General features: G+C 35.5%; 1 protein-coding gene across 1 annotated transcript in view; it reads left to right on the forward strand.

The window, feature by feature from the left end:
* INPP4B (inositol polyphosphate-4-phosphatase, type II, 105kDa) overlaps positions 1–21852 on the forward strand; it is a 713554-nt gene that overhangs the window by 547058 nt on the left and 144644 nt on the right. The window contains exons 16-19 of the mRNA XM_006876519.1: positions 4452–4624; positions 5736–5859; positions 6915–7032; positions 10116–10256. Of these exons, the coding sequence (XP_006876581.1) occupies positions 4452–4624; positions 5736–5859; positions 6915–7032; positions 10116–10256 (556 nt within the window). The remainder of the gene's footprint in view (positions 1–4451; positions 4625–5735; positions 5860–6914; positions 7033–10115; positions 10257–21852) is intronic.

Consider the following 21852-nt stretch of genomic DNA (forward strand, 5'->3'; position numbering starts at 1 on the left):
GAGACTCTGGAATGTTTGTATCTTTAGATCATCAGTTGAAACAGCCTACATCTTTCAGGTTTCCACTTTTAGTAGGACCAGCCATCAAATGCTTCTTTTTAAGTGTTGTTGTTAACTGCCATCAAGTTAGTGTCAACTCATAGGAACACTGCATAAGGTTCCAAGGAGGGCAGTAGGTTTGAGTCACTAACATATGATTATCAGTCCAGTTCTTATCTGACAACTTTTTTGGTTATCTGAATGCAATTCATAGTTAAGAATCTAGTGGTTAAATAAGTGTGATAGAGAAGTTTAGAACAATTAAATATATCACCCTGATTGCTTATGAAAAAATCCATGAGATTTCTTCTATAAAGACTCTGAATACCAACACTAAATTTCATTTGAACTATAAATTTGAAATGTAGTGAAGAAAGTATATATCTAGGTAGATTTTCCATTTCCTAACTAGAAAGAGTATACAGGATAGTACGATGCAGGATACTTAAGAAATAAACATGTATTGTTTGGTAAACTAAAAAAGTAAAAAATGCTTTGAATGGAATGACTAGTACCAATGTAGTTTTATTGCAGCCTTATGAAGCAGCGCCACCTACTGCAAATATACTTTATTTTATGTTTGAGGGTTTTTACACATATATACATGTTAGAAATGATCTCCATAGAGTTAAACTCAAAATGACACCGATTTTCAGTCTATTATTTTTTAATATGTAGTCTTGGTGTGGCGCTGTAGGATTAGCACAAGACTGCTAACTGCAAGGTTGGTGGTTCAAAGCCACCAGACGCTCCTAGGAAACCCTTTACAGGGTGTCTGTGAATCGGAACCTACTCGATGGCACTTAACAACAATAATAATCTTTTAAGATCTACATCTCTACCCATTTATAGAAATATGTTTTCCTAGTGTGTGTGTTCTTAATATCCATTCATATTGAGAACAATTTAAAAAATAGTGAGTGAATGGAAAATAAACAAGAGAAAATAATGCAAATATAAAAAATAGATTTAGGAATATAGTGCATTCTCTCTTGGTATCTGTTAATGCACCTTTTATTCTGATAATATCTGATTACCACCATTTGTGCTTTTACTTGTTCAAATGACATAAGTATCAATGTTGTTATTGTTGTTAAGTGCCGTCGAGTCGGTTCCGACCCATAGCGACCCTGTACAGGGTTTCCGAGGGTGTAAATCTTTACAGGAGTAGAAAGCCTCGTCTTTCTCCCACGGAGCGGCTGGTAGTTTTGAACCGCTGACCTTAAGGTTCGCAGCCCGATTCGTAACCACTATGCTACCAGAGCTCAATAGTTAATCAATATTTATATAAATTGAACTACTGTCCATAGTTTAAGGAATTCTGATAGCATAGTGGTTACAAATCGAGCTGCTAATCTCACAGTCAGCAGTTCGAAACTACCAGCTGTTCTGTGGGAGAAAGATGAGGCTTTCTGCTCTGGTAAAGATTTACAGCCTCGGAAACCCTGTGGTGGGTTGCTATGAGTCGGAACCGACTCCATGGGACATAACAACAACAACAACTGTCCATATTTTATCCTCAGATGCCTATATGTGAGTCATTTATTAACTGGTTACATTGAATTTCCCTTTCTCTAGAGTTTCTTATTCTTATCACAACATTTAATCCTGCAATGTTTTAAAAACCATAACCCCTAATCTTCTTAAGGAGTCCTGGTGTGGCCGTGCAGGATAATACACTGAAATGCAAGGTCAGTTTGAACCACAAAGTCCAAAGTTCAAACTCACCAGCCATTCCTTGGAAACCCTATACAAGGTCACTATGAGTTAGAACTGATTCAACAGCACTTAACAACAAAAACAACAATGTTCCTAAGGGAGCACTGTGACCCTAGAGGATAAACACAAGACTGGAAACTACACAGTCAGCAGTTTGTGTCCATGAGCTCCTCTGTGGGAGAAAGATGAGGCTTCCTGTTCCTGCAAAGATTTATAGCCTTGGAAATCCTATACAAGATCTTTATAAATTGGAACCAACTCAATGACAACAATAGTGTTCCTAAAATGTTTTACAATAGGACACCTCATAGGCTTTAATATAGAAGGTTAGAAAGAACATATTTATTATTAAGTTGGGGTCATTAATTATTCTTTAAATTATTTTGGTTGCTTTCATCTAATCTATTACACTACAATATAAAATAAGGGACAATAGGCATAGTACAATGATAACTATGATACTTTTAATTGTTCTCTGTAATTACTGCAAGGTCTTTACTAGTAATTGACCATGTGTATCACTATGATACTTTGGACATATTGTCAGGACGGACCAGTCTCTGGAGAAGGACATCATGTTTGGTAAGGTGGAGGGTCAGAAAAAAAAAGAGGAAGACCCCCAATGAGATGGATTGGCCAAGTGGCAGCATCGATGGACTCAAATGTGGCAACAGCAGTGAAGCTGGCCCAGGATTGGGCAGTGGTTCATTCTGCTGTGCATAAGGTTGCTATGGGTCGATACTGACTCGATGGCACCTAACAACAACAGCAAGATCACTATGATGCCTACATTTTTGTGCTGAAAATATTGTCTCATTTTAGATTATGCCTCACCTGTGATTCTGCTACTTGCACTCATTTATACTAAACTGCATGTGTCACCCTACTGTTAATCTCTTTATATATTAAGGCAAAATTACACAGTCCAGAGTTTATAATATTTGGCATTTACCAGGGCTCTGATTTTCAAATAAACTTAAACAGAATAAAACTTGTTTGTATACAGTATGGCAAAGTTATATAATTGAAGCATGTTAAAAATCTAGACATAATTAGCAGAGATGGTTTCAATTATGTATCCTGATTTGAAGGAACAGTGTTTGAAATCCAAATATTCTCAGAAACTTGATTTGCTCATTTTTGTCAGTACCGAAAGGGCTGGTTATATTTACTGTAACTTTGCTCTTTTAACTGAAACTTGAGTGCCTACTATATGTTAAGTATCATGCTACTTTCTGAAGATCAAGTTATTAAAAATCAAACTCCTTACCGTAAGTGAGCTCCTTTTCTAGAAGAGGAAACAGCAGTGAGTAAGCCTGTAACAGTAGGTTCTAGGTGCTATGGGCATATAAATAAGTGAACTCAACCCACCTTTCAGGAGAAATGGAGGAAAGTATGGGGAAAATCATAGGAGAATTCCTGGAAAAACAAAAGCTGTATTAAGTCTGCAGTGATAAATTGTCAGGAAAATAAATATAGGAGGAGATACAGTGTTTGCATAGGCACCGAAATAGTGCACAATTAGGGAGATACATGCTTTTCAATTCATCTGGGTTTTGAGATTGCAAGTGAAGAAGTTCTGATGTAAGAGACTTGGACAAGTGAGAAGATATCAGGTAATAAAATATTTTTTAAGAGGCGGTCCATTATTCTGAATGTGTCAGTGTTTTAAAAATATGCTAAGTAAAGAAGTAGGGGAATGAGTGATGGGATGGGATTAGAAAACTCACTGTAACAACAGTCTTGACAAGATGCTGCAAGTAAGGTACTCTGATGGTACAGTGGTTAAGTACGAGTACAGACTGTTCACTAACTGAATAGTTTTCATCTTGTCTAGATGGGTCTGGTGAAAAGAGATGGGGATAAGATTCTTATAATTCAATAGTGAGTAATTGTTATCATGACTAATTGTGACTGTCACAATTGTAAAGGTAGAAGTTTTTTTTTTTTTTTTAACAAAAACAGGGCCATAGTTAATCTTACAGTCCAGAAACAGAGGACCCTAGGACCATCAAAGGAGAAGAGCACAAGCATTGTAATGAAATTAAGTATATGATTTGTTGAATGTTAAACTGATAATCTGCCCTGTAAGCTTTCATGCAATTCACAATAAAAACTTTAAAAAAAAAAAAGTAAAAAAGCCAATGGTGCAAACCTACCAGAGACTCCATGAGAGAAAGACATTCTAAGGGACAGTTCTCTGCTGGCCTACAGGGTCACTGTGAGTTGGAATGTGTTTATTGACAACAGAATGATTGGGAGCAGAGAGATCACTTAGTTTGGAAGCTGTGATCCAAGTGATAGTAATAAATATGGGAAGGGCAAGGGGAAGATGATATTACAGTAGTAGAATGAAGATAATGACTAAGTAAATGGAGAGACACAGTTGGAACAGTTTTATAAACCTCACATTTCTAGCATAGAAAATTTGGTGGCACCATCTGTTAAAATACCATGGCACAAATCAGAGATGAGCAGAGCTCTGCTAATAATGTGAAGGATACATAAAAGTGGAAGAACCAATGGGTAGCTGGTTTTATACCTCTGGAGCTCAGTGGAAATATTTGCATCAAGAAATTTCAAATCTAATCATTGTCAATTTTAATATGTATAACTATACTGAAAAAGTAAATGAATCAAAGGTTGTAAGACCTTCCTTCATCTCTCCTACTGTTCTTACATTCCCCACCCAGAGGACTGGTATGGACAGTTGTGTCCCCTCATCCTTAACCTGAAGGAGTGCATGGGAGAAATGGTGAACCGAGCCAAGCAGTCTCTGACATTTGTGCTTCTTCAGGAACTTGCATACAGCTTGCCCCAGTGTTTGATGCTGACTTTAAGAAGAGACATTGTCTTCAGTCAAGCAGTAGGTGCCTGTGATTGTTGTTGATGTTGGTATAGTGCTGAATTGTTCACATGCAATCCTTGATAAGGGGAGAGTTCTCTTTTGGGCCATTTTATATTGAGAATTGTTCTTAAAAGTTTGGTGGCAATTTTTTTTTTCTAATAATAGCTATGAATTGAATACTATATGGCATTTATTAGGCCATATTTATTTCTGAAAAGAAAAGAAGTGATGATATGTCTGAAATATTCATTCTTCATGTAATACGGGGTCTGTGGAGTAAAGGGTAGCCTAGGCTGCTATTGTATTATACCTGGAGATGTGTGTGTGTGTATGTGGGGGGTGTTTATACACAGTGTAAGGAAAGAGATTGCTTTGCACTATAGTCAGGACTAGCATCCTTCTATCAATAAAGTTCCCACATACAACTCATAATGATTTTCTCTTTCATTTATAAAATAAGTTTGCAAGGTAATAACACTTCAATGGGAGGTTCGACAGGACCGTCTGTCTGCCTTCCCTACATTAAACTTTACTCGAGGTAGTAAAGCTGGCCTCCATCACAATAACTGCTCCTCACCAGTCACCACCCACATAATTAAGTTTTCTAGACAAACAACATGGAAGGAAAGAGAAAGAGGACCTCTCTTGTTAAACATTTAAAGGCAGTTAATATTTTAACCCAAGGATCCTTATCTCCATTTCTCGCTTTTAATGGTGAACAGAGCATTATGTTCTACCTTATACAAGTTTTTGCTCTGTGTCCTTCCCATGGCTTTATAAAATGCATGCTACTTTCATTGTTTTACATATATTAAAAAAAATTGGAGTCTTAAATAACATTTCATTGTTTAACTCTTAGAATTGATTGAAGACTATTTGAAGACATTACCCCCTAACTCCAAAGCCCAGTTGCTTTATTATCCTTTTCACATGCTACCTTCCTTAAGCTTTTTATTAAAAGATGTCAATTTATTTTAATATGTACATGTAAATAGGTATTGTTTTGTTAAATATACTTGAAAATTTTTTAGTACAAACTATGATGTCTCCTCAAAAGCATTAAAATAATTCAAGTAATGGGACTGCTGACCTCTTGATTTCTTCAATACTTTTTTTTTTTTTTTTTTAGCTTGCTGGATTGGTCTGTGGTTTTATCATCAAATTACATACATGTTTGCAGGATCCTAGCTTCTTAGAGCAGCTCCACACAGTTGGGTTGATAGTACAATATGAAGGACTCCTAAGTACATACAGTGAGTATTACTTCAATACATGTTAAAAGCATATTCATAGTGATGTTTGATCTCTAGGTTTTCCAGTTAAGTACCAAAATGAGAAATAAACCTTTATTGCATCAACTGTTACAGAATGAATACAAACTTTTAGTTCTTTGCATCTGTTCACCTTATAACTCTTCTTTTACTCCATTATATTTTGAAAATTGAGTTATAGATTTTTTCATAATGGAGTCCTATGACATCTAGATCTTTTTATAATATAAAAGGCTCAGTGCCAACATAGATGAAATGACTTCATCTTTAAAGGCCCAATCTTCTAATGTCTAGAACTGTGCTGTTCAATGCAGTAGCCACATTTGGCTACTAGAGCACTTAAAATGTGTCTAGTCCAAATGAAGATATATTACATATGCAGACCAGATTTAAAAGACTAACAAAAGTAGATTATCTAATTAATATTCTTATACTGATTAACAAGCTGAAATTATATTTTTGATACTGGGTTAAGTGAAATATATAATTACACTTAATTTCACTTTTAAAAATTTTACCCTTTTCAATATGATTACTAGGAAGTTTAAAGTTACATATGTGTTAGTATTGTACTCCTATCGGAGAGAACTAGTCTAGAATCTTTCTTAATTACCTCCTTGTCAAGCTTTATTTGTCAACATATTGACTTATATATCCAGTAGGAGCCAGGGCCAATGATTTTTGATTCAATCATTGTTGTTGTTTCTTAGAAATAAAATACCAGCCCTGTTCATGGAAAGAGATCTGCACAGTATTTTGTTTCATTACCTAGTTGAATCTTCTTTCTTGCCTCTCAGCAAATGTGTACAGTCTTCCTTCCCTCAGAAGTTACAGTGACAGCTGGAGTCCATTGAAATCATTCTTATTTCACTGATGAAAGCCTTCAGCCTCTGAGTAAAAGCTTTTAGAATGGAGTCACTGCATTCAGAAACTCATTCACTAAAATGCTAGACCCAATTCCAGCATGAAGCCATAGTAGCTAGTGACATTTTCTTCAAATAGCACATTTGTAACGAGACACCTTTTCTCATGTTTAGGTGATGAAATTGGAATGCTAGAAGACATGGCTGTTGGCATTTCAGATTTGAAGAAAGTAGCATTTAAAATAATTGAAGCTAACTCTAATGATGTCTTGCCAGTTATAACAGGAAGGCGGTAAGTAGTGCCTAGACATGTTGTATTAATTCTTAACAAAGGACCCAAGAGAAATTCAGCTTTTCTTTGTGAATTTTTCTATTACCTCTTTTCTCTCTCTCTCTCTCTCTCTCTTTTCTTTTGTGGTGAGAAATAAATGTAGGTGTTTTTTCTCTCTTTTGTGGTGAGGAATAAATGTAGGTGTAATGACAGAGGAAGATCTTGAAAAACTCCTTTTAGTCTTATAATGTGTGTAAATTCTGCTGCACTAGAATGATTATGGTAATTCTCCTCCATGATACATGAGAAATTCGGACAGAAAGCATACTTGTGGAGAACATTTTACTCTTTTATTACTATCCAGTTTTAAGCCCTAATGTTTTTACTTTTTCAGGAATCATTTGGTTAATAGTGTCATAATTCTTGAGATGACTTTAAAATAAATTCATTTAACAGCAGAAACATTTTAGAAAAGATGCATTTCTATGTCAGAGGCATACACTGCCATTATTCTTGTATATTTCTAAGATTCATGCTCAGATGATGAGATTTCCAAGAAGCATTTTAAACACATAGCTTTGAAGATCAGTATTTGAAGGACAAATTATCATAAATAATAACAAAAATGATGGTGTTTAGAATAGAGCTCTCAAGAATTATATACTTTGGTAAATAATTTTAGTCAACATATAAAATTATGTATGTAATTTCAGCCATTATAGTGTTAGGACTTTTAAATGCTATGTGAAGATATTTAAAACTTGAAACATTCTCAGGTTAAAATGGAAAAAAATATATATATATATATATACAGGGGACCTTAGTACTGTCATGACTGGTAAATTAGAAGGCCAATAAAAACAAAAGAAACTCTCAATGAGATGGATTAATACAACAGTGAAAATAACTGACTAAAAAATATCTATACTCATGAATGAAGCATAGGACTAGTTCACTATTAATCAGAGCCAACTCACTATAAACAACAATCCGAAATAGTCTATATTTAAAGATGCATATGGAAATCCAGAGTAAGCAGTATAAGAAAATGATTTTTTAAAAAAGTAAACAAAATTATCAACAAAAGAATTAGAATGGTATATAAGATAATATCTATTTAATACCTAAGAAAGTAGAGTCAGAAAAATAATTATGTATATATATATCAAAATGGCACACAAAGGTCAAGCCATATTAGAATGACCTGAAATACTCTTGCTTGGATATCCAAGACCAGGAAAAAGTTTATCAGACTAGAAATAAAACTCATAAGACAAAATTAGTACTGCACATGTTATATTCATAGACACAATGAAGCTAAATTTAAAAGAATTTTTTAAGAGAGAGATACCATGAAAAGAGTACTTCAAAAGAACTAATATCAGATAAAATATGTCTTACTCTTAACAACTATTAAAATAGTTAAGCAGAATATCTGTAAATATCCAGAAGAGGTAAACAACACTTTGACCTAACAAGCATTTATAAAACACTCCTGGAAACAAAAGTAGATTGTATTCGTGTCATAAAACAATTCTAAGTACATTGAAAGCATGCAAAGTATGTTATCTGATCATTGTTGTTGTTGTTGTTGTTGTTGTTAAGTGCCATCGAGTCGGGTCCGACCCATAGCGACCCTGTACAGGGTTTCCGAGGGTGTAAATCTTTACGGGAGTAGAAAGCCTCATCTTTCTCCCGCGGAGCGGCTGGTAGTTTCGAACCGCTGACCTTAAGGTTCGCAGCCCGATTCGTAACCACTACACTACCAGAGCTCCTTGTTGTTGTTGTTAAGTGCCATTAAATTGGTTCTGACTCCTAGCGACCCTTGATAAGAGTTTCCAAGGAATGGCTAGTGATTTTGAACCGCCAACCTTGTGGTTCAAACTGACCTTACGGTCCAGTCCTTTACCACACAGCACCATACCTTATCTGACCATTGTTGTTGTTGTTGTTAAGTGCCGTGGAGTCGGTTCCGACTCATAGCGAACCTGCACAGGGTTTCCGAGACTGTAAATCTTTACTGGAGCAGAACGCCTCATCTTTCTCCCGCGGAACCGCTGGTAGTTTCAAATTGCTGACCTTGCAGTTCATGGCCCGATTCGTAACCACTACACCAGAGCTCCTTCCCCCAAACAGAATTAAACTAGAAATAAGCAAGCTACGTAACTTGGATTATCTCAAAATATTTGAAAAGAAAACAACACTTCTAAATAACAATTTTCATATGGTTCAAAAAAGAAATTACAAGGAAAAAGAGGAAATATTTTGAATTAAATGAAAACAAAAATACAATAAATCAAAATGTATAGGATGAAACTAAAGCTGTAATCAAAGAAAATTTGTAGCTTTAAATGCCAATGCTAGGAAGAATACTTTCCAGTCAATAATATAAGCTACCTTCTTAAGAAACTAGAAAAGGCAGAAAAGACTTAAACAAGCAAAATCATAAAAATTAACAAATATTGATGCATACATTAATGAAACAAAAACAAAAGCAACTGAAAAATCAATGAAACTGTAAATTGATTTTTTGAAAAGAATTTTCGTTTTTTAATTAGCAAATGTTAACCTAGACTGTTTGTTGCACCTTAAATAATTAAATCATTACAGTACCATCAGACCATCACCGACAAGGAAGTTCATCAATAATAGACCATCAGGCCATGCCAAAATATTTTAAATTATTTGGTTTATTAATGTTTACCTTATTTAAAAAAAAAACATCATTCAGTTACTCTTTCTTCTTTTGGAATGTATTGCATTTTGAAAATAATTAAATCAAGAGAAATAGTGAGCTTTCCTATGCCCATTGCCCTGGGTATACAAAAATTATTTGATCACTTCTTGCATTACTGAAGTACTTAAGAGTCATAGAGAGAAATCAAACATGTAATCCGATCTTTACAACTTTTGGGGCCAAATAATGTAATAGTGGGATGAAGTGAATAGTGAATGCATTAATAAATTCATGATAGAAAGTAAGCATGAAGCAGCCAGATACCTAAATCCAGCACTATTGTTTCTTTCCAGTGAATCTTAAATGACATTTAATAATGAAATAAGTGATGCCTTTGTTTTTTAATTTTGTTCTCCACTTTCTTTAGTGAACATTATGTGGTAGAAGTCAAACTTCCTGCTAGAGTGTTTGAGTCACTACCTCTACAGATTAAAGAAGGACAGTTGCTTCATGTATATCCAGTACTTTTTAATGTTGGAATCAATGAGCAGCAAACTCTTGCTGAGAGGTAATTTTTATGCATAAGATAGTTTCTTACGTTTTTCTTTTCACTTATTTGAATATGTTGAGCAGTTCCACATGTCCCTGCATATGGAACTTAGATAAAATAAGTAACATTTTTCTTTTTATAAGTATCAATTTATTTGCTAGAACAAAGTAAAATATTCATACTAAGGAATCGTGGCCCAAATCAAATTGAAATGTGTCAAAACATTGAGGAGAATATTGATGCAAATACCAAAATATTCATATGAATTAACTTTCTTCATGTTTTTAAAACTCTAAGTGTATATAAAATTATAGAATATTTTGGATGTGTACATATATGTCAACATTGTAACATCAGCTAATTGTGTCAAAATTTTCTGGATTTCAAAAGTCTATTTTACACCTTTTGTTTTACCTATTAAAAGATATGTTACTGGATGATGTTAATACATATTCGTAATGATCTGCTTAACTAACCAGACAATAAATTACTTTATGTTATCCCCTAAGCCATTTTACAGAAGACTTTTATTAGCAAACAGAGGACTTTCCTTTGCATTTCCCATGATTCATATGAAGATAGTACAGCAAACATTTATGGTTCTTAGACAACCATGTTTAAATAATATATTTTCATTGTAGAAAGAAGTTTCCATGTTGCTATAAGGTTTGGCTTGAGAAGTTTATCCACAGGCAAAATGTTCAGAGTTTCAATTGTTTTCAATATTCAAAATGCTTTCTTTCTTATAATTAATTCTTCAAATGTTTTCTTCATCTATATTAGAAGTTCCATCATTCATCTGTGGTGTTATAGGATAAGTATTGGACTGCTAACTGCAAAGTCAGAGCTTTAAACCCACAAGTCTCTATCTGGAAACTGTGTATAGGGTCACTTTGAGTTCTTTCAAAACCAGTTTAAAGGGACTTAACAACAACTTAGCCACCACTACTCATCTGCCAGTTTTCATACTGTGATGGCTTGCATGTGGCTGTGATGCTGGAAGCTTTGCCATTAATATTTTAAATACAAGAAGGGCAATCTGGGGTGGACAGGTTTCAGCAGAGCTCCCAGGCTAAGCCAGACCAGTAAGAAGAAAAGGTCGACCACTTCTGAATGTTTACACAATTAAAACCTTATCAGTAGCAGTGGAACAGTGTCTGATGTAGTGCTGGAAAATGAGTCCCTCAGGTTGAAAGGCACTCAAAATATGACTAGGGAAGAACTGCCTCCTCGGAATAGAGAGATGACATGGGTGAAGCAAAGCTTTCAGGAATTACATTTACAAATGGTATACAACTTAATTGAGAAAAAGCAGCTACAAGTATCCATTAATTATCATAAAATTGAATGTATGAACTATGAACTTTGGAAAATCAAAAGCCATTCAAAATGAACTAGAATGCATAAAGATTGATAGCTTAGGAATTAATAAGGTAAAATGGACAGGTATAGGTCATTTTCAATCAGGCAATTTCATGATTTATTTTGTCAGGAACCACAAATTGAATAGAAATCCCATTGCATTCAAAGAGCATCCCAAGATCTGTCTTAAAGTACAATGCTGTGTGAGATAGAATAATATCCAAATGGCTACAAGGAAGACAAGTTACTATCACTATTATTCAACTTTATGTTCAAACACTAAAGTTAATGATGAAGAATTCTACCAACATTTTCAGTCTGAAAATGATAAAACATGTAATCAATATGCACTGTTAGTTACTGGTGTGGTACTTGGAATGGTCCTAACCCCATCTAAACACAGGTATTAAATTAACTACATCTGTGGAAAGAGGCAATGGAGAAACTTAAATGACATTTAATAATGAAATAAGTATCATCAACCTAAACAATCCTAAAGAATGTGGAGCAGACCATCAATTGCTCATATAAAAGTTAAGGCTGAGGATGAAGAAGATTAAAACAAGTGCAAGAGAAACAAAATTTGGCATTGAATATATCCCACCTGAATTTAAAGACCAGAGGAGTTGTGAGATGACACCAAGAACATCATGCATAAAGAAAGTGAAAAGTGATTAAAAATACAGGAAACAATGAAAACCAACAAACAAACAAATAATGTGGATGTTAAAGAAAACTCTGAAACTTGTTTTTGAACCCAGAGTAGCTAAAGAGATTGGGGAAATGATGACATAAAAGAGTTGAATAAAAAATACCAAAGGGTGGCTCTAAAAGACATGGTAAACTATTATAATGAAATGTGAAAAGTTCTTGAATTAGAAAACCAAAAAAGAAGTAAAAGATCAGCATCTCTCAAGCTGAAAATAGTTAAGGAGAAAATTCAAGCCTCAAATTACAATAATGTAGGAGTCTATGGGGGAACATATTAAATGATGTAGAGTGCATAAAAATAAGATAGAAGGAATACACAGTCACTGTACCATAAATATTTGATGGATGTTCAATCATTTCAAAAGATAGCATATGATCAAAAACTGATAATGTTGAAAGAAAAGGTCCAAGCTGCAATGAAGGCATTGGTGGAAAAGAGTGCTTCAGGAATTGATGGAATACAAGTCGAAATGTTTCAACAAACAGATGCGGTGCTGGTGATGCTCACTCATCTATGACAAGAAATGTGGGACACAGCTACCTGACTATCCAGTTGGAAGAGATGCATATTTGCACCCATTCCAAATAAAGGTGACCTAACAGAATGCAGAAATTATCTGATGATATTATTAACATTACATGCAAGTAAAATTTTGTGGAAGATAATTCAAAAATAGTTACAACAGTTCATCGTCAGGCACTGCCATAACTCAAGTCAGATTCAGAAGAGGATGTGGAATGAGGGATATCATTGTTAATGTCAGATGGATGGATCTGACTGAGAATAAAGAATACCAGAAAGATGTTTACTTGTGCTTTAATTGACTTCCCAAATGCATTTGAATGTATAAATCCTACGAATCAAGCTGCTAATCTCACGGTCAGCAGTTTGAAACTAGCAGCTATTCCGCAAAAGAAAGTTGAGGCTTTCTGCTCCCGTAAAGATTTACAGCCTTGGAAACCCTATGCAGGGTTGCTATGAGTCAGAACCAACTCCACGGCACGTAACAACAACAACATCCTAACAACCTATGTATAACATTGGGAAGAATGTTACACATAGTTTGTATAACAATCCCAGAACATTTAATGAGGACCCTTTACATAGACAAAGAGACAGTTATTCAAACAGAGCAAGGGGATTCTCAGTGGTTTAAAATTAGGAAATGTGTTTGTCAGGGTTGTATACTTCCCATATTTATTCAGTCTATATACTGAGCAAATAATCCAAGTATATGGATTATATGATGAATATAATATCAAGATTGGAGGAAGACAACCTGAGATATGCAAATTACACAATCTTCCTTGCTGGTCTTGAGGATATGATATACTTACTGATGAAGATCAAAGATGATAGTCTTCAGTATGTATTATACCTTAAGAAATGGAAATTCTCACAAATGGATCAATAAATAACATCATGATAAACAGAAAAAAGTTTGGAGTTGTCAAATATTTCCTTTTGCTTGACTCTACAATCAATGCTCATGGAAGCATGAGTCAAGAAATCAAAGGATATAATTGATGCATTAGACAAATCTTCTGCATGAGACCTTTTCAAAGTGTTAAAGAGCAAAGATATCAGTTTGAAGAGTAAGTTGTGCCTGGTTCAAACTATGGTGTTTTCAGTTAGCTCATATGCATATGAAAGTTAGAGAATGACTAAAGAAAACCAGAGTAGAATCAATGCTTTTTAAGTTTTATGGGGTTGGTGAAAAATATTGAAAGTACAATGGACTGCCAGAAGAATAAACAAATTTGAATTACAAGTATAGCCAGAATGCTACTTAGAAGAGAAGATGGCATGGTTTCATCTCAAGTACTTTGGATCGAGGGGAACAGTCCGTGGAGAAGGACATCATGTTTGGTAAAGTGGAGAGTCAGTGAGAAAGAAGCTGATCCCTATAAAATGGATCGACACAGTGGCAACAACAATGGGCTGAAATATAACAACAATTGTAAGGATGGCAAAGGACCAGGAAATATTTCATTCTGTTGTTCACAGAGTGTCTATGAATTAGAATCAACTCTACAGCACCTAACAATAACAACATAGTAATAATTTATAAATGCCTAGTAATTGTTTACCATAGCTTGCTAAATATGTTTTAGAAGGTAATTTACCAATGTCTTTTACTAAACTAAAAGTATCATTTCATTTATGTTGTTGTTGTCTGCAAGTCAATTTCAATTCATAGAAATTCTGAATGACAAAGAGTTGAACTGCCCCATAGGGTTTCCTAGACTGTACATTTTATGGGATGAGATCACCAGGTATTTTCTCCTGTGGAGCAGCTGGTGGGTTCAGACTGCTGATAGGTTCAATTAACACACGAATGCTTAGCTAGAGTCTCATCAGGGCTTATTACATTTCTAAACCCCAAATCATAGCAAACTTATAGGACAAAGTAGAATTGACCTATAGGGTGTCTGATGTTTTAAATCTTTACAGGAACAGACAATCTCATCTTTCTCCCTTGGAGTGGCTAGTAGGTTTAACTGCTAACCTTACTACTAACCACCCAGGGCTTAACCCACGGTGCCAAAAGGGCTCCTTTACTATATTTATCTTGTTGTCATTAAGTACTGCAGAGACAGTTCATATAGGGTTTTCTAGGAGCAGCTGGTGAACTTGAACTGCCAACTTTGCCTTTCAAACTGGCCTTGCAGTCCAGCGCATTAACCCACAGCACCATACCATTACTCCGTTTATAGTCCTCTTGAATTTCAGTGGTGGTCAACATGCATATTTCAAATTTATTTTCCAATTCTTCTTCCTTTTCTCTCTTTGACTCAAAGAAACGTCCTAGACAACCTATTGTTAATAGTTGCCATTTAATTAATTCTGACTCATGGTGATTGATACCATGTGTGTAGGGTAGAACTTTTCCATAGGGTTTTCAAGACTGTATCCTTTGGGAAGCATATCACCAAGTCTGATAGCTGAGTTGCATCTGGGTGTGTATGAACCACCAACCTTTGAACTAGTAGCAAGTGTTTAACCATTTGCATCAGACAAAGACACCTCTTGAACAGCATGTTTTTGTTAAATGCGTTGAGTCATTTCTGACCCATAGTGACCCTGTATAGGGTTTCAGGTTTTCATTATTCTCACTTGTTTGTTACAAATGAGATGACAGAGATTTGTATTAAATGTTTAGTTCCAAATTGTGTGGAATCTATTCATCTCATTTCTTTATTGTATTATGCTCAAATCATAATCTCATTTTATTCCGTATAGTGTACAAGAGGTTTTCTTCTATAATTGAGCGCTTTATAATATTTGTATGTAAAATCAGATTATAATCCAATTATCTATCAGTCACCTGTTTGTCTGTCTCACTATCTAGCTACCTATCTACCCATGTCTCACAGCAGATTTAGTGGTAGAGGTGAATGGTATTGTTGTTGTTGTTGTTTTTGTTAAATACCTTGGGTAGAGTTCCGACTCACAGTGAACCTGTACAGGGTTTCCGAGGCTGTAAATCTTTACGGGAGCAGAAAGTCTCATCTTTATTCCACAGAACAGCTGGTAGTTTTGAACTGACAAACTTTCTTGATGTTACCAGCCCAATTCGTAACCACTACACTACCAGAGCACCTTAGAGGTGAATGATATTACTAAATATAAATTATAAAATCTGGACAAATGAACAGTACTATAAATGGACTTTTCTATAGTATTCTAGAGTACAGAAGATGTTTGGTTTGAATTAATAGATTAAAGCTCGTGAGTGTGATCTTAAGAGATATGTGTTGAATCCTCACGTACAGATTTTGAAGGAATATTTAGCATTATATTTTTCATGACTTTTAGATTAGACTAGTTGCCACCATTTTTGTTATAGTGATTATTTTGATGTCTGGTGCTTTCTTCTTTCCCTTCATCATTTCTCTCTTGCATGTATATTTTGAAAAAAAAAATTTTCATACCTGGAGGCTATAAAAGACATGCAAGATATGAAAAGAAGACAAAATGGTAAAGTAGGGCAAAACACTGAACAAAGCAGGAAGACTAGATTCTGGCAGCAGTCTGACATTAATTAACTATTGATTTGAGCAAATCACTTCCTCTTTGTTCTTTGAGTCTCTTTTTTCTGGTTCTGAATTTTGAATGTCACCAGGCAACATCTACATGTTAACTAGGCTATATAATCTAGTGTAATACTTTGCAAATTTGTGCATAACCAAAACATACACTTGTCCATTCTTAAATATCTCAACAAGTATAACATTTTTAAAATGTCAGTTAATTTAAAAAGTTAGAAAAGTGTATTTTACCTAGGTCTCTCCTGCAGATTTTCTAGGGTCCATATTTGTGTCCTTTAAATCTAGTTCAGTATAGGTGTTGAACATTGATCATACCAGGCACTGCTCTGCTGAGGTTGGAACACAATGAGAATCGGTGGTAACAAGAATAATGGGATATGATCCCAACCCTGAAAGAACGTATCATCCATTAAGGAAGACACTTCAGCAATTATTACATTTGACCTTTTCCTTCTTCCTTGTTTTCTTAATGACTTTTTGCTTTCTTCATGAATGATGCTCTTGATATCATCCCACAACTCTCTGGTCTTCTGTCTTTAGTGTTTAATGTATCAAATCTGTTCTTCAGATGATCTCTAAATTCAGATGGGATATATTCAAGGTCATATTTTTGCTCTCGTGGACTTGTTTTCATTTTCTTCAGCTTCAGTCTGAATTTGCATATGAGTAATTGATGGTCTGTTCCACAGTCTGCCCCTGGCATTGTTTCCATCATCTCTTTCCACAGATGTAGTCAATTTGATTTCTATGTACTCCATCTGGTTATGTCCATGTGTATAGTCATCTCTTATCCTGTCTAAAGAAGCTATTTGAAATTAACAAATCATTGATTTTGCAGAATTCTATTATGTGATCTCCAGCATCATCTCTATCACCAAGGTCATATTTTCCAACTACTAATCCTTCCTCTTTGCTCCCAACCTTTGCGTTCCAATCACCAGTAATGATCAATTGTTTGACAATTTCACATTGAAAAAGTTGGTAGAATTCTTCTATTTCATCCTCACTGGCTTTAGTGGTTGGTGCTTGTAAATTTGAATAATAGTGCTATTAACTGGGCTTCCCTGTAGGCACACGGATATTATTCTATCACAGACAGCCTTGTACCTCATGACTGATCTGGATATGTTCTTTTTGACAATGAATGCAACACCATTCCTCTTCAATTTGTCATTTCTGGCATAGTAAACCATGTGGTTGTCGTTTTCAAAATGGCCGATACCAGTCCATTTCAGCTCACTAATGCCTAAGATATTGATGTTTATGTGTTCCATTTCTTTTTTGGCAATTTCTAATTTTCATAGATTCATACTTAGTACTTTCCATGGTCCGTTATTATGGATGTTTTCAGCTGTTTCTCTTCATTTTGAGTTGTGCCCCATCAACAAATGGAGGTCCCGTGGACTTTATGCCCACAGGCTTCACTCCATTTGTGTCATCATGGTCAACTCTACTTTTAAGAGGCAGCTCTTCCCCAGTCGCATTTTGTGTGCCTTCCAACCTGAGGGGCTCATTTTCCTGGCACTATGTCTGACAGTGTTTCTCTGCTATTCACAGGATTTTCAATGATTAAATATTCGGAAGTAGTTTGACACTCTTTCTTCCTAGTCTTTCTTCATCTGGAGGCTCATTCTTGTAGTGTCCTGTAAATGTGCTGATGTAAACTCTTTTTAATTATCTTCAGCAAATTTTAACTTGCTTTAACATTAATGATATTATTCAGTAATTTCCACATGCTGTTGGGTCACCTTTCTTTGGAATGAACACAAATATAGATCTCTTTCAGTCAACTGGACAGGTAGCTGTCTTCCAGTGGTGGTATAGACTAGTGAGTGCTTGTTTCCTTCTAATGCCTTCATTGCTCCTTGGATTTTCCCCTCAATACCATCAGATCTTCATCAGTTTAATCTCCTAAAATGGTTGAACACCAACCAATTCTTTTTGGTATAATAACTGTGTATTCCTTCCATCTTCTTTTGATGCTTCCTTTATCGTTTAATATTTTACTCATGCTATTGTTGCTGTTGTTAAGTTCCGTTGAGTTAGTTCCAACTCTTATTGACCCTATGTAGAATTTCTGAGTGGCCTCTGGTGAGCTTGAACTGCCAACTTTGTGGTTCAAACCAACCTTGCAGTCCATCACATTAACACACAGCACCACACCATGACAACATTTTATCCACAAAATCCTTAATAATACAAACAGAGGCTTGAATTGTGTTTCCAGATTGAGAACTGCTGAGCATGTTCTTTCCTTCTGATTTTATAACTCTAGATGTTTCCAACTTTCATTATAATGCTTTAACCTGTCTTATTGAGTAGTCCTTTGACATTCTGTTCAGCTCAAATTACTTCATGTCATCCCTCAAATTCTCTGGTCTTTAGTGATTAGTGTTCTGTGACTCAAATTTGTTCTTGAGATAGCCATTAAAGTCAGGTGGGATTTACTGAAGGTCATATTTTGTTGACTCTTATTGACTTTTCATTTTTTTCTTCAGTTTCAGCCTGAACTTGCATATGAACAATTGATGATCTAGTCCACAGTCAGCCCCTAGCCTTGATTTAGTAGATGGTATTAAACTTCTACATCATCTCTTCCCATACATGTGGTGGTGCTGGTGTAACGTGGAGTCAGTTCCAACTCATAGCAACCCTGCATAGGGTTTCTGAGGCTGTAAATCTTTACATGAGAAGAAAATCTCATCTTTCTTCCTCGGAACAGCTGGTAGTTTTGACATTGAGGTTAGCAGCCCGAATCGTAACTACTACGCTACCAGAGCTCCTTTTCCCACAGATGAAATGAATTATATTCCTGTGTATTCAATTTGATGAGTTCTGTGTATACAATCACCATTTATGTTGTTGAAAAAGTGTTTGCAATGAAATAGTTGTTGGTCTTGAAAAAATTTTTGTCATGCGATCTTCACCTTCATTTTTATCATTAAAGCTATATTTTCCAACTATGGATTCTTCCTCTTTTTGTCCTGCTTTGACATTGCAATCTTCAGTAATCATCTAAGCATTGTGATTACACAGTGATCCATTTCAGACTGAAGAAGTTAGTAGAATTCCTCAATTTCTTCATCATTGGCTTTGGTGATTGATACACTAATTTGAAATAATATTTAAATTACCTAGATTTTCTTGTAGTCATATGGATGTTATTTCTGTCACAGACAACATTGTACTTTAAGGCAGATCTTGAAATGATCTTTTAGATGATGAATGTGGCATCACTCCTCTTGAATGTATCAAGAGGCATTGGTCTCCTGGTGTAGTGCTATAGAATCAGTAATGGACTGTGAATCACAAGGTTGTAGTTCAAATCTACAAGCTACTCCTTGGAAACCCTATACAGGGTCACTATGATTCAAAATTGACTCAACAGCACTTAATAGTTGTCCAAGTCAGTATGGGTAATGCCTGTTCACTAATGCCTAGGATATCAGTCTGTATGTATTTCATTTTGACAACTCCCAATTTCCCTAGATTTATACTTCCTATTTTCTACATTTTGATCATTAATGAATGTCAGCAGCTGTTTCTTCTTATTTTGATAAGGCAGCTCTTCTCCAGTTGTATTTTGAGTGCCTTCAAACCTTATCTTGCTCGCACTGTATCAGACAATGTTTTTCTAATATTCATAGTTTTAAAGGGCTAATAACTCAGAACAGACAATCAATTGCTTTGTCATAGTCTGCTCTTAACCTTGAAGCTCCGTTGAAACCTGTCCACCATAGGTTATCCTGCTAGTATTTGAAACGCCAGTGGTATAGTTTCTAGCATCACAGCAACACACGTGACACCACAGTAGGAAAAACTGATGGATATGTTTGTTACATAGTTTATGTTAAATATTTGTTGAGTGAATGAATCATCTGGTGTGAAGGATGAATTGTAAGGGACAGAAACAGGAGGCACAAAATTCAGGTATTTGGAAGACCTTGGGAGATTCCAGCCTGGATATAATTAAATAGCTATGATGTGATGAAAGTATTAAAGAAAAAGAAAGATGGGATACAAGAGATATGAAAGTATCAATGAAGAGTGGGTGGGGTGGAGAAAAGGGAAATCGAAGTTAATGACAGAATATAGGGACATGTTAAATAATAGTGAAAAATAAGTTTTTAGTTATTTTTGAGATAGTGTGGAACAGTTCAAACTGAATATTTCAATTGACATCTAGAAATGAAGATTTGGTGCTTGGTATCCACAATCAGCACTCCGGGAAGGAACAGTCAAGATATCCAAAGATGTATTGCTTTAGACCAGGGATGAGGAATGTCTGGCCCATAGGCCATATGTCGTTGTTGTTAAGTGCCGTCACGTCGAGTCCATCCCATAGCGACCCTGTGTAGGGTTTCCAAGGAGCAGCTGGTGAGCTTGAACCACTGACCTTGCAGTTTAAACGGCTTTGCAGTCTGGCACATTAGCCCACAGCACCACTCCAGGACTCCATATAAAGCCTGCAAAATCATTTGATCTGGCACTTCCAAGGCAACTGCAGGTGGGACTTGAAGTTCAGTAAATCTAGGAGCTTTTCTTTCCTTGCAACATAAATTTATGCTAAGCAAATCTTAATAATAATGTAAATTTTAAGGGACATGCATTACAGGATAGACATGATACATACAAGTACATGATGGAATTGACATGCATGCTTCTTGTGGCTGCCCGTGTCCTGTCTGCTGCTTGTATTGCAATGACTCAGAGGACAGTCAGTGCCAGGCAGGCAGGGCATGTACATGTTGTGAATGTGTTAATGCACTGTGGTGAAACTCTGGCAATCCAGTGATGGTGAGATAAGATGCAATAAGATGATTCCTCGTGGGGTTGATGACCTTACTGCCGATGATTGATGATGACGTTGTTGATGTCCTTTGTTGACATAGACAATAGCTTCAATACAATCTTTATCCACATGTCCATGATCAACAATCTTCGCAAAAACTGAATTTCAGATGAAGGTTAAGGAAATTACAATACACAGATTAAAAACCTCAAGAATAGATGATACGAATGTTGGATATATTGCAAACCCAAAATTCAGGATTAGAACAGCAATCAAAGTAAAAGAATCATGTCTCCGACAACATACACACTGGATAGTTATTAAAACTTAAGTGGTGTGACATCCTATAAATTGTGACTACCAAGAAAAGTTGATGCAGTGTTGATCTTTCCTAGAGAAATGGACAGACAAATGATAGGGTTTTTTTGTTGTTGTTGTTAAAGTCAAAGACAAATCTGTGTGTCTAGTTTGTGGACGTGCATCAGCAGCAATGAAAAAAAGAGTCAATCTGGAGTGTCATTACTGTTCACTTGCTAAGCTTAATGAATTGGAGGCCAAATGTGTCTGGATAAAATCGATGCTCTTTAGTGGACTTTGTCACTAATTTCACTAGGCCTCATTGTGACACAGACGTTATTCAGACGAGTTATGTAATGAGTGCACAAATAACAAAGAAGCAGAGGTTTCAAGGAGAGG

The sequence above is a fragment of the Chrysochloris asiatica genome, unplaced genomic scaffold (genome assembly GCF_000296735.1).
Source record: "Chrysochloris asiatica unplaced genomic scaffold, ChrAsi1.0 scaffold00388, whole genome shotgun sequence".
Taxonomy (NCBI): domain Eukaryota; kingdom Metazoa; phylum Chordata; class Mammalia; order Afrosoricida; family Chrysochloridae; genus Chrysochloris; species Chrysochloris asiatica.